This window comes from Opisthocomus hoazin, chromosome 28, assembly GCF_030867145.1.
Source record: "Opisthocomus hoazin isolate bOpiHoa1 chromosome 28, bOpiHoa1.hap1, whole genome shotgun sequence".
Classification (NCBI taxonomy): domain Eukaryota; kingdom Metazoa; phylum Chordata; class Aves; order Opisthocomiformes; family Opisthocomidae; genus Opisthocomus; species Opisthocomus hoazin.
This window is the reverse complement of record NC_134441.1, coordinates 5117972-5131092: the sequence shown is the minus strand read 5'-3', so window position 1 is coordinate 5131092 and position 13121 is coordinate 5117972. Positions and strand designations below refer to the sequence as shown.

At 40.4% G+C, this 13121-nt stretch overlaps 1 protein-coding gene across 9 annotated transcripts in view; it reads right to left on the bottom strand.

Annotated features, from left to right (window-relative positions):
- EBF2 (EBF transcription factor 2) overlaps positions 1 to 13121 on the bottom strand; it is a 143479-nt gene that overhangs the window by 14617 nt on the left and 115741 nt on the right. For 4 of the 9 annotated variants that reach the window (XM_009940854.2, XM_009940856.2, XM_075444580.1 and 1 more), the window contains 3 exons: positions 11393 to 11510; positions 9476 to 9606; positions 8790 to 8916 (listed from right to left, as the gene is read on the bottom strand). In XM_009940854.2, the coding sequence (XP_009939156.2) occupies positions 8790 to 8916; positions 9476 to 9606; positions 11393 to 11510 (376 nt within the window). Of the gene's footprint in view, positions 1 to 8789; positions 8917 to 9475; positions 9627 to 9669; positions 9694 to 10835; positions 10846 to 11378; positions 11511 to 13121 lie in introns of all 9 variants that reach the window. The other 5 variants (XM_009940851.2, XM_075444581.1, XM_009940853.2 and 2 more) reach the window with 3 other exon arrangements.

Genomic DNA, 13121 nt, shown 5'->3' with positions numbered 1-13121 from the left:
CAGTAAGCTGAGCTTTACAAGGACTTCTGCGTGAGGATCCCTAATCTCTTTTCAAAGGTAATACTTCCTCCAGAACTGAGCAAGCTGGGAGACACAAGCCGTTAATGTTGGACTGCGTTGAACAGACCAGGTCCCCTGACTCTGGTACCCCAACTCCACCCATTTAATTGTACAGGTGTTTCTGCCGTTATCTGTAGAATGAACTGCATGGTGCTGCTGGACAATTCCTTAGTGTGTCTGTAATTTGTTAAATAAAGAAGTGTGATATCTTTCTGCTTACAGCTAAGCCTTGAAGGAATTCTGTGCATTCCGGCGTATGTACACGCCTGCGCACACACCCTGTGTCTGCTCATTCTGGGGGCACAGCTGGACTGAAGGTACATGCTCATCTTCTGCCACTATTCCAGAAAATGCATTCAGATTCAGATATGTTGAAGTAAATGACAAAATTTATGTGAATGCTGCATGCTATTTGCAAAACTTCCAATTGAAAGTGTTCCAAAGGGTTACACTAGTGAGTTTGGCTTACTCAATAAGGGAACAAAAAAAGCATGATGACTTCTGCACTTAAAACTGCTCCAGTTTCCAATGCTGCCTTCTCACCATCTATCGAAGGCTGAATAATTTGAAAGATACGGCAGGGAAGCACTGTCACCACATACTCCTTTAAGGACCAATATATTTACGCAGGACAAAACTGACCATGGCAGTAATGTAGCAAGTTATGGTACAAATGCAAATTAGAATAGGTCTTCTACTATGTTCGTTATACAGTCAGAAACCCAGAGTACTGTATTTGCTCATCTAATAAACACATTACACACACACACACACTCCCCCAACATTTTGCTGTCACAAACTAGGGCACAGCTATTCATTAGGCACATTAACTTCTTCACTTGTGTACGGCTGTTATGCATACACAGCCACTTCACTGTAATGATGTTAATCTCTAGTGGGTAAGCCGAGATATTTTGACCCAGATCCTCAGTTAGTAATAGCTGGTAGAGCCCCACTGGCATCGCTGATGATTTCATAAAACTTCAGACACTTTAATACTCTCTACTACGAAATCGTGGCAATAATTAATTTCTGATTATTCAAAGTTAAACTCCAAATTAATACAGAAACCAAAAGTCAGTTCTTTAGCATTCTGCATGCGCCTAGGCTTGGACTGCCTCTAATACATTCGGGTTAGCAGTTTTTACTAATACAGCGACAGGTATGGTTTTTCAGAATTTCCTTATACTTCAAACTGGGCATTATGATTCCAACGACACACGCCTGCAGTCACGTGCTGAGAATCTTGCTAAGAATTCCATGACGCATTTAATAAGTAACATATGTAAGTCCTTTAGCACTATCCTCATTCAGTGCTAGCTTCTATCCTCTTGTACTATTTGTGGTTCTTTTGGAAAAAAAAAATATTTTCAATAACCAGTGACATCAGCACAGCTGAAAACACTTGATTCCAAGAGACGCTGATGGCACTCACTGAATCTTCCCAAATCTCCTCAGCACCTTACAGGATAACCACCTCAACAGCAGAAGAATGAAACTATCAAGTGAGACAGACTATTACACTGATCCAGATTCTCTGTTTATCTGTGTCTGCCTTTGGTATAACAACATGAAGGTAAAAGGTCATATTCCCCACTGAGATACATTTTATATTTACTTTTTATTAAATAATTATGGCATGGCATGAAGTTTAAATATTACAGGAGATAATCAAGTGGGAATTGAGTCGAGAAAACCCAGACCTGAGAATTTAGTCTTGGCTATACTTAGAATGTCTTTGCGCTCCACTGGGAGCCATTCTGGTTTGCTTAAGGAGTTTAATAATACACATTTCAACTGCCACAGAATCTACATCCCATTTGGGAAGAGGGGTTTTTGTGAGGGGTGGGGTTTTTGCCAATAATCCTGAGAATTATAGGCCAATTCTCTCAAGAGCCTATACATCATTGTGTGCCATTTCTTTTCTTGATTACAAGTCTAATCAGTAAAGCTATATATCTCAAGCTGAGCAAAAGCAATTTAAAATATATAGGAATTTAAACATGTATGTATACATAGTTCACTAAAAATAGCTAATGGGAATATACAAAATGCTAATTCAGGAAGAAGAAATTGGCTATTATTCAACAAACATTTTTCCAATGGATTGACATGGACATTTTCATTCTGACAGATAAACAGCAGCAAATAATTTCTCAACAATTTTGAATTGAAAGAGAAGAACTCAGCCTTTTGAATCAATGTATATATTATGTCTTTCACCACAAAAGATTTTCTGTACATCTTGCAACAAAATTGCCTACTACTAATTTTGGTCACTACTGAAACAAAAATCTGTCTCTCATGAAATCCTGTTAAAAGCCAACACCCCACATGTGCAGGAGTAAACGGCGCCTTTTCAACTGAAGGGCAAGATGGAGAATCCACCAGGAAGTTTAAACAGCTTCACCACAATACTGCTTCCACTGAGAAAAGAGCTACTGGATTATCTATGTGTTACACAGAAATACGCCCAAATTATATCCAAATGGCTTCATGGATTCAGAGATAATAAAGGGATCTGACACAGAAGCAGGCTGCTCAGTACTTCCTACAAATCAGATATCTGAAATGAAACCCCCACAAGAACTGACTCGGGTATAGCAAAAGCTCTTTGGCAACTCTCAAATCCAGTGTTTCAGGCACAAGGGGCTTCTTGAATTTCCCAGAGCATAGCTTAAAAAGTTGTACATGACATGATATAATGCATGCAAAAAAGAGCAACCATCGACTGACTAAACTAAATTGTTGGTCAGTCTACAAACATCTCTCTAGCATAACTGTTTTCACAATAGAATTGTTACAGTTTGCAGTAGGGAGAGGTCTAAATGCCCCACAGCCCGCCTGACTGACTTTACAGCAAGGCTCAAATAGAGTATGGCAGAGTGCTTCCTCTTTTCCATTGCTCCTTACCCTCCAAAATCCATGTGTTCATTTTAAATACAAGTCTCCAGCTATTATGACTCACTGGAATAGGAGAAAAAAACATTCTCACACTTCAGCAGCTGATGCCATGGTGTCTGTCTGCATTTGCAAAACCTGAAACACCACTCAGTCCCATTCATCTCAACGGGGACTCACCCAGATACCCAATGATAACAGTGCTGACATTTAAAATCTTATTTCACCACACATCAAAGCACATAAGACTGTTGAAGGAAGATGATGTTATAAAGATCTGCACAATTCACCACGAGTGACAGCTCATTCTGAGCTTGCCAGCGTACACCTTGGGAGATGCGCACTTTACTCTCCGCCAGTCAAAAAAGGGCCACATTCAAGGACCTTAGCAAAGTTCTGCAGCTCATCTTTGCTTTACTCCATGAAGCAGACCGAAGAGCAACAAGTCCTCTGTTTGCAAAGTATGAATGAGAAAAAACAAAGTATGTGTACCTTTGGAAACATCTGGAACCCAGAAAACTGAGCCAGGGGGTATATGTAGTATTTGGAGTGCAATGCCTAACCTTAAAGATGTTAACGTAGAGACAAAGGCACCGGTGGCCTTAAAGGCTTAAATTCCAACTTCGCACTAGTGACTACCTTCAGTCAAGCCAACAGCAGAGAGATGCTTGGTACTCACCGTACAGAATATACCATTTCCATGTTGCCGGCTACGGAGGCTCACTCGCTATAATCACGCCAGTCCCGGGCTCAGGAGGTACGTACATACTGGTCAGCCTGCTCTGAGGGCTGCACTGTGGTCTAGAGTTGGAAGGACACTGCTAGAAGTGTGCTGCCAGCGCTCCTGTGTTGTATTTGCTGTGTTGGTAACAGCCATTCCAAACACCCTGCTCCCAGTACAGCATGACCTCCTACTGCACGCGTCTTTCCTAGGCTAAACCAGTGGCAGGAGCTATGTTCTCTGCAAATGCTTTCTGTCACATCAGTTGGGTTCTGGCCAGGTGAACTCTCTCTTCCAATTTGTAGAGCTCACTGCATCCTTGTAAGTGTTGTTTCCCACAAGCAGATAACAAGACCTTCTCAAATCTACTTACAAGCTTTAGCAAACCAGTACCTCCTATCCGTGGTACCTGACACATAGACTGCTTACAGTACAACCTGGGAGTCCAACATATCCTACAGATTATTTTATATTGCATTGCTCTGACAAGATAACCCCTGGAGGATTTCTGCTCAGCAAGGAAAATTATGTTCAAAATCTCCTTGATATACACATTTCCAGGTTACCATCTCTATGACAAAGTAAACGCAGAGCTGTGATCAAACTTAAGATATGAAAGCCTACAAGACATATCCTCAGCTGGCGTAAACTGATGGAAGCATTATTAAAGTCAAGGGAACTATAATGGAACTACTTACGGCGGCAGAGAATTTGTGCAGTATTAAAAGCAGAATATGAGGCTACTGCTAGATTAGCAGCAGAGAACAAATGTCATCTTATTCTAGGAACAGCTGATGAAAGACAAGTAATTCAGAACACGTAGATGTACACGTAACTTGTATTCTCACCAGATTAAGGTACACACAGGGACTAAACGTTTAGTTGTGGTGATTTAAAAATAGACTTTTTATCTCTCGCTTGAAGTATATACTTAACTACTAAAGTACGTAAGTTGGTTCAGCAACTGCCATTAACATATAACAAGCCATTTCTCTAGATTTTTGCTATACTCAGTAGTACACCGTTAGATGCCCGTAGAATCCTGTTGGCTTCACTCTTATAAAAAGTTTTCCATCTGGGAACCTTATGGAAAAGTCCACACATCACATTTTGGTGATGAGAGGAATTTGATGGCTGAGTTGCAGCACCCTGAATGATAGCACTTAGGAGTGGAAACGCTGACAGAACCATAACTGCAGCAATGCTAGCACAGCACACTGCGCAAGGAGCCTATTATAAATACACATTACAGGACGCAGATGAGCTCCCATAACAGCTCCACAGTGGCATTTAGATTTACCCTTGAAATTTATATCTAATTTTTATATTCATCTTTTTAACAGTTTATCATTTTCTTCTTCAAACAACCTGTTTTATTGTGACTTTAAAAAAAAAAAGGAAAAAGCTCAAGTATAATCAGGTCAGACATTAATATTTGATTGTATATTAAATATTGAGGGCATAGGCAGATACACATAATACTAACGAAGATCGTTGTTTTTCTGTTTCCATGTTTTAGAAGAGTATTGGTGTTCTGGTGATTAAAGGATATGACCAGAACCTGAGAGATCTATCTCCCTGTCTGTCTTCAGCTTTCCTGCACAACCCCAGGCAAGCGGTTAATCCTTCTTCGTCCTTCTGTGGCAATGTCTCACGTACAAAATGGAAGCACGTGTCCTTCTGTAACCGGTTGCCGATGTCTGATGCAGTGAGGCCCTGATGAACCCTCCGAGGTCTTATATGAATAATTATTCTTGTCATACCTGTGAAGTACCTATACCCAGCTACTCAGTATTTTTCATATGACTTGACCCTTTGTGCTTTGCATCTGAGGTTATATTTCAGCACTTAATAATTATGAAGGACTTTATACAAGATGACCCTGATAGTACCGAGGCTGCTAGTTGTTGCTGCTGTTATTAGTTCTGACAGAACTACACCTTCCCATGCTTTTAGTTTGCAGGGTTTCACACTTTTCAGTCTCCTGGGCTTGATGTTAATGTCTCTGCATTTCTTAGGATTTTGCCAAGTGCAGGCTGAACGTACAGGGGAGGCATTTAGAGGAGAAATTCTCATTTATAGAGGCAACTACAATTCCAGAGGCAAGTGGTCTTATTTGTGTCTCCAAGCCTACTGCATTCTCCGTGTTATCGATAACCTTTGTGACAGCTCAGAGGAATATGTTGCAATATAAAGTACTAAAATTATCAAGAAAATAATAAACTTCAATTATCACAAAGAAAACAAGTTTTTGTTATGATGCACAGGACTACCTTGACAATAATTATAAAATCTATTGAACTTTCCTCTTCAGCATGTTATATGATATTTGTCTGCTACACTCTGCCCAACAAATAGCTGCACTTCTCTGGTGCTACTGAGTAAATTTTAGAGAGTGCCATGGACACCCACGTGCATCCTGTGGGCAGCACCATTTAAACAGCCGGGTTTCCTGAGGCTGTTTTCTGGTAGCTTCTCTGCTGGCTGATAACATGGTTGAGCTCTTCACCCTTTCTTTCAGTGGAGGATTAATTCAGATCTCTCTTTCCATTTTTCACAAAATATCTGCTGGAACTGCGCACCTTTGATGCTCCTACCTTTCTGATAAAATCTGATAGAAATTGGTCAAGAGGTTCAAAAACTGTTGTGGAAGGTCTGAAGAAGACTTCAGGCAGAAGGACCTTGACTGCCTGAATATGGCTTGCCTAGGTTCAAAATCAGTGCACTCGTTCACAGCAGGATCGCTCCAGTTTTCTGATCGCACAGCCACGGAAGAAAAAAAAATGCCACCATGTTATTTTCATAGCTTAGAAGTTGTTTTTACTGCTATTAGCAGCAACAACCTGGGGGAATTGATTACACAGGTGAGCCTCTACCTAATAGCTGTGTTTATCATTTTGCCTGCCATGGTGGGAGAACTGCAGGTTCTTGAATAGACAGATTGAAAAGTTGTCTGTTCTACCCTCGCTCTAACAGCTCGGCATCTTCTGTGAAATGCTGTTTTGTAACATATGGCAGTAAGCACCCACTCACTCCTCAGAGAATGCTAACAGATATCCCTATGCCAATAACAGCAGTAAAACAGGGATAGTATATTTAACTTTCTTCTCTTCTGCTGGCTCCTACATACATCTTCATGCCCTTTTTTGGTGGAAGCACTCTAATTAACATGTCAAAGAACCGCACTGCAGTCTGATTCAAGTTTCCCCCTAGATGGTACAAGTAAATCTTGAAACAGCTTTACAATAATAAGAAGACTTTTCTTCACAGAGGAATGCACATTTCTGTTACACATTTCTATCACTCCATTCCTAAACCTCTTTCAGCACAGGTACCAACAGCACATGGGTGGTGGCTTGTGTTGAAGACACCATGAGAGCAAGGCCTCCAGAAGCAGAAAATATCAAAGAAGAACTTTACATTTAATTCTGCAATAATACCTAGAGAACTAGCAGCCTCTCCTTCTCTGCAGGTAAATGCATTGGGCCTCATGCAGTCCCTACAAGCCCCGTGCTGCAGATGAATCAATGACACTGCTCCTTTGCTTACGGAGCGCCAGACTCCAGCAAGTTCACCTGTCCCATCTCTTTAGAAATATGACTGCATTCGCATGCAGATGTTAAACTTTACCCTGTTTGACGGCTTTGCCAGTTATCTCTCAGCGAGATAGGTTTAACCTGCTCAGACATCAGATTCATCTTTTCCCAGAGATGAGTCAATCAATGCACTGCCTTAGAAGAAAATGTATTTCAAAAGCTTTTGGCCAGATTGTGATCCCACAAGCCCAGGAACAATTCCAGAATGACTTTGCACTTCACTGGGGTTATTTTGGTGCAAAATCAGAAGAAAGTCCTAATCTCTTTGAGCTTGATTCAAAGCCAGTTTCAGTCAATGGCTATCATTTGAGTACCTCCAATTAACTGTGGATCAGATCTCTATCATAACAAAAATAATCCTTTGTCAGTTCAGCTTATATTTCATTAGAGTTCCTAGTATAATTGAAGACTTAATTCTTGCTGCAGATTTCTAGGTGTGGCAGTTGTATGAATAAATAACTTTCCACACAAATAACTAAACACTAATTTAGCATGTGTACTAAGAAAAGGTATATAAAATGGCATAAGACAGTAACAGGATCTTCACGAATCATTGCTTCTTTCTAAAATCCTAAAGTGTCAGATTTTCAATCAAATTTTTCCACTTTTGGCAAAATTCTAACCAATTTTTATTAAAAAATTTCTTGGACCTTCATTATTATTTTTGACTTAAATTATGATTTTAATGTAACAAATATAATATACAAAGATTATTTAATGAGAATTGTTGGTAGTAAGAAGCTTAAAAAATTAAATAAAACCTTCCATTCTGAGAAATCTGAATATGATTTGGTGGGAGCAAGTCATCCAACTTAAATATAAATCCACCCTTTAGAACTCAGTGCACCACTATTCTCCAGCCATACTTAATAGGCTACAGAAACTTTAGTGTATACACTGTATGCCATCATTGTTACTACTGGCACTGACAGTTCAATGAGATGGTCATCTGGTCCCATCGGATTTTTTTCTTTTGGATCTGTAGATAATGTTCTCCTGCTAGCAGAGGTAAATATAGGGCAGTAAATAAGTTGATAATCCATTCAAGAATAAAAAAACCCCAACAGATCTATTTGCCACTCAGCTCATTGGCTTCTCTCAATACAAGATGCTCTCCTTGTCCTCTGGGATTATCTTGAAAACGAAAGGTTACCCCCAGCGACAGGGAAATCTAAAATAAATAGTGTTATAAATAAAACATCTTCCAGTATGTAGAACAATGGTATCATGTTCCTGTACACTCCGTATATCCATAGGCAGACCCATATCATAACAGCATGAGCTCTAACCTAGAAAACGCATTAACATATGTAGCAACAGTGCCTTAACACCTTAACAACTATGAAGCCATCTCCTTACATGTTCAAATGCCACAACTAGCAGCGTGGCCTTCAAACAGCACGAGGCTAAATAAATAAAAGAAGAAGGAAAGCAGAGAGTTGTCAATACTGATTGCCAAAACAAAGAGGCCCTGAGCTCGAGCTCCTCTAGCGCAAATCACAACCACCTACCTGTGTAAATAAACCTGCCTGGCGCGCCTTTGCAAAACTGTTTGGATTTGTACGATAATGTCACTTCAACCACTCCGGGAATGTGACGTGGAGGTGTCTGAACTCGGATGGCATGAGGCGTGATCAGCTGGGAAATAACAAAAGGAGAGGAACAATTATGACATGTCTGTGTTATTCCCCCTGGTTTTACTTTTCACCCTCCAAACATGCTTTATGTATAAATGCATTGCTTATTCCTATACAGGAGACACTATAGACCAGGCAAGTGATACATCTGCTCTTGGTTCTTGCCTCCAGGACAGGAAAACACATTTTAGGATAAATTGTCATCATGAAAACTGTGCTGCTTATACCCATTGGTTCATTGTTGGCTTATTTCTGGACCCAGGGGGAATTCTTTCTCCTTCCTAAACTGTAATCCTTTATTTCTTTACCTCTGCCTGTCTCCAGACACCTAGAATTGTTCAGTTCCAGTCTGGATATTACGAAGCAGTTGGCCTCAACAATATCACATAGTGAGGAGTTCCACAGGCTATGAATCTCCATCACACAGGTTTATGTGGCCCGCCTTGCACGCCACCATTTTTGTACCATTATTGGAATGAGAATTAACATTGTTCCCTCTCCACTTTTCTCAGAAAAGGAGTGTTTCTTCAGTTTAGCAATAGGGAGCCGCCTCTACCTACCTCACTCCATACAAGCATGGTTCCAAACACAACTTGCAGCCCATCAAAGAAGTTGTCTCCAATGATGATCACCATTGCTCCCCCTGTAGTCCAACCTTCACTTGGGCTGATTGCTTTGATGCACGGTGTGGCTAAACAAAACAAAATGGACGTCAGAGCATCAGGTTATGGGGTTTTCCCCACAGTTTTAGGACTGTTTGTAATAGTGGGTGCAAACCCTTGCAGCAGATAGGTGCAAGCAACTTCCGTGCACATTAACCAGCCCTAAGTCGTATTGATGCAAACTGTAGCTTAGAGCAGCTTCACCTGTCCGCTCCTGGGAGCTTCTGCAGTGCTGCGGCTTCACGGCTGGCGTGAATTCCCTAGTGCTGACAAAGGCCTAGGACAACTCCCCTCCAGCCATTCACCCATGAAGGCTGCTTTACCATTCCACGAAACCCAACAGATAAATAAATAAATAAATAAAAACATGTTTTCTGCCTTGCTAGTGTTAATTACTTGCCTATTCATTACTGGCACTTAACATCGTGTCATTAAAGCCTAATAGGCCAACTGTAGTGGGTGTAAAAATGAAACGCTTAAATGATTGTGCAGAGGCTGTTTAAAAAAATCCCCCACTCATTAGCATATGATCACACAAAAGCTAAACGCTGTGGAAAGAGAGGTAGATTAAGATTTATTACTTTTATCGATGGGTAAAAAAGATATGTGAATATCAAATGTTTCCTCCAATTCCTATCAGGAGACAATTTCTAATAATTTTCTTGATTTTATAAAGTAGATTTTTTTTTTCTTCTCTCTTCCATATGTTCAAGGCCTCTGGACTATACATCCCATCAGGAACCCAATATGGTTTCCAGGCCATAACCAAAGTCAATCCATCACTCCATTCCCAATGTTGACAGGGTCAGAGGTGGAGGGGAACTTTGGCAGCGCTCCAAAAACATGAGACTCCTTTGAACAGCCAGTCAATCACATCCAATCAGTCAAGGAAAAACTGGATGGCTTCCTAGGCTAGGAATCCTGGGATTTTCCTTCTACCATTTCACTGCCCGCTGGGGGAGAATTAACACCGCTCTGAATTCTTTACTGATTCAATCATTTTCTTCCAGTTCATTAATTCTCCTTTTAGGTTGATATAGGGCACAGTTAAGAAGTGGGGCAGCAAAACATTATAATGAAATAAAATCCTTGCTTGTCTTTTCTACTGACATCACTAGCTCTTCTCCCTTTCACTAGCTGCAGGGGAGGGAAAAGCAGACACAGATAGCATTTTCTAGTAATTTTGAGTATTGTCTGTGTGAGAGCGGTGGAATGTGATGGTAATGAATGTATGGGAAGAAGGAGAGGAGGGGCCAACCACTTTGAAGCTTAACAGATACAAGTAATTGTAATTGCTCTAATATAGTCCAAAACCCATCCTGTAGTCGACCATGAGTCTCGCTTAGCCAAACAAACTCAAATCAATTAGTGTCAGTTTTCTTCTGCGCATTGTTATGCTTTGCGCACAGTTTGTTTAAGGGAACTGGTGACACTTTTTCATACACATCTTGTGCTATAACAGTTCTGTTTAACTAAGATGTCATGTTGCCTAATTTGCCTGAAATCAAATCTATCCCAGCTGAACGAGAGGTCTGAAATTTAGATAATACTTAGTGTTTCTGGGTTTTTCATCTTTGCAGTACAAAGTAATTAATAAACTGGGGGGAGGGGGAGCCAGTCTCTTAGATGTAAAGAGGATCATATTTTGCATGTAAGTAGACATTGTCTTCCTGCCTCTTCCTTCTCTAAAGCCCCTGAGGTTCTGTAGTTCCCCTTTAGCTCTCCTTCCCTCCTGAAAACAGATAGAAATCGAAGAATGGGTAAAATGCTTTTGCATTCATTGGCATAGTGTTCTTCACACCAATATTATCCTACCTTCTGAGGGATCAAGTCTCCTTGCTCTCCGTCCATGCTTGGAGTTGTTGTGAACAAACATGTTGTCAGACACTGCCAGCACATGCCCATCAACGTTCACTGTTGTTGATAGCACAACCTAGATATTTCAAAAGGGAAGAAAAAGGAGGCAGGTAAACAATTTACTTCAAAATTCAACTTGTTAATTATTCAGTTTAGTTAAAATCCTGTTCTGGTTGTAAAATGGCATCATGTCCTACAGGGTTTGCTCCCTAAACAAGAAGGGGAGAAAGTATTTTCGGCCTTCATTCTATGCATTAATTCCATTTAACATAGCATCCTAAGGGCTGTATAAAGTCCTTACTGTATAATAAACCAGCTACTGCAGATGGCCCTAAATTTAGTTTCCTACGATGCACCGTAGCACAGCTGATGGCAAAGAGGTCTATATATACCAACCAGGAGGGCAGGCTGCAGAGCACCACAGCAATTTGCCCTCTGATACATCCGTGCAGCTTCCGAGCCATCTGCTGTACTGCGCACACATGCAAATGTATCTGCCTCTGCTTCGAAAATACAGCTCTCCATTGACTGAGCAGAATGGAAACTCCTACTACGTGAAAACAGCACCTCATATCATGTCTGGGTTTTGACATATGCGTGCTTAGTGCCTCTTGAAAATCGTCTGAGCCTGAGGACCCCAGATCAAGCAGCAGTTTTGAAACCTTCACCTCCATGACTTATGTTGCTGGCCTCCAATAGCATAGGAATTCTTAGAGGAAGTAACTGCATATGTTAATTAATTCCACTTAGTTTTCCCTTTACAATACAATATCCAAAGCTGTAATTCCTATAAATCCAGAAATATATATGCCTTTAAACCACAAATTTTTAGGAAAAAACAAACAAACTGTGTTTTAACTACTGAAAGAAGATGCATCTCATCGAAACTTTCAGGTTTCAACCATTAGTTGAGGTAAATCAGCTTAACTTCATTCAGCTGCCACACAGCTATAGCGATTCACAGCTATTGAGAATCTGACCCTGCATGTGTTCATGAATTTTCACAGATACAGCTGTCACAGTCTAGGTAAGAGAACATCAAGCTATAATTGTTGATAAAACTATATTCAGCATGTAGCGGGAGAAACCTTGCCCTCCTACAGGATTATGCTAGCTTAAAGAATACTTTCTTTCTTGACACAAGTTTAATTCATTCCAAAAGGCTCTTGTCATATTGTACTCTTATACTTCTCAAGCATTCTTGTCACAAAATGTGTTGCTTTTGCGTGCCAACAGATTTCATCATTGCACATTTGGGTGGAGTGAGACTCCTATCCAAAGTGAACATTTCCCGCATGACATAGCTGAACCCACTCAGATGCACTTCATTATTTTCCGTTAAACAATGGAAATAAATTTTAATCTCTCACTGGCCAGCACAGAGCACACTGTGGCAACAGGGGAATAGACCTGAGTTATTCCAGTGTCTGAAATATTTACGACAAGTGTTTAAATTGTAACCAAATGTAAATAAAAAGTGTATCATATATATACAGTTACACTATATAATATATACATATCTGGCCTTACATACACAAGGTATGTATGTGACAAACACACATCCACGTGCTCTCAGTATGAGATCTTTATAATGTATGCAGACTTCAAGTACACACACATTCCCTGTTTGAATAACCATTTAGGTGTAAATGTTGCGCACCACACAAGAGCCACATTTCAGTAAGAG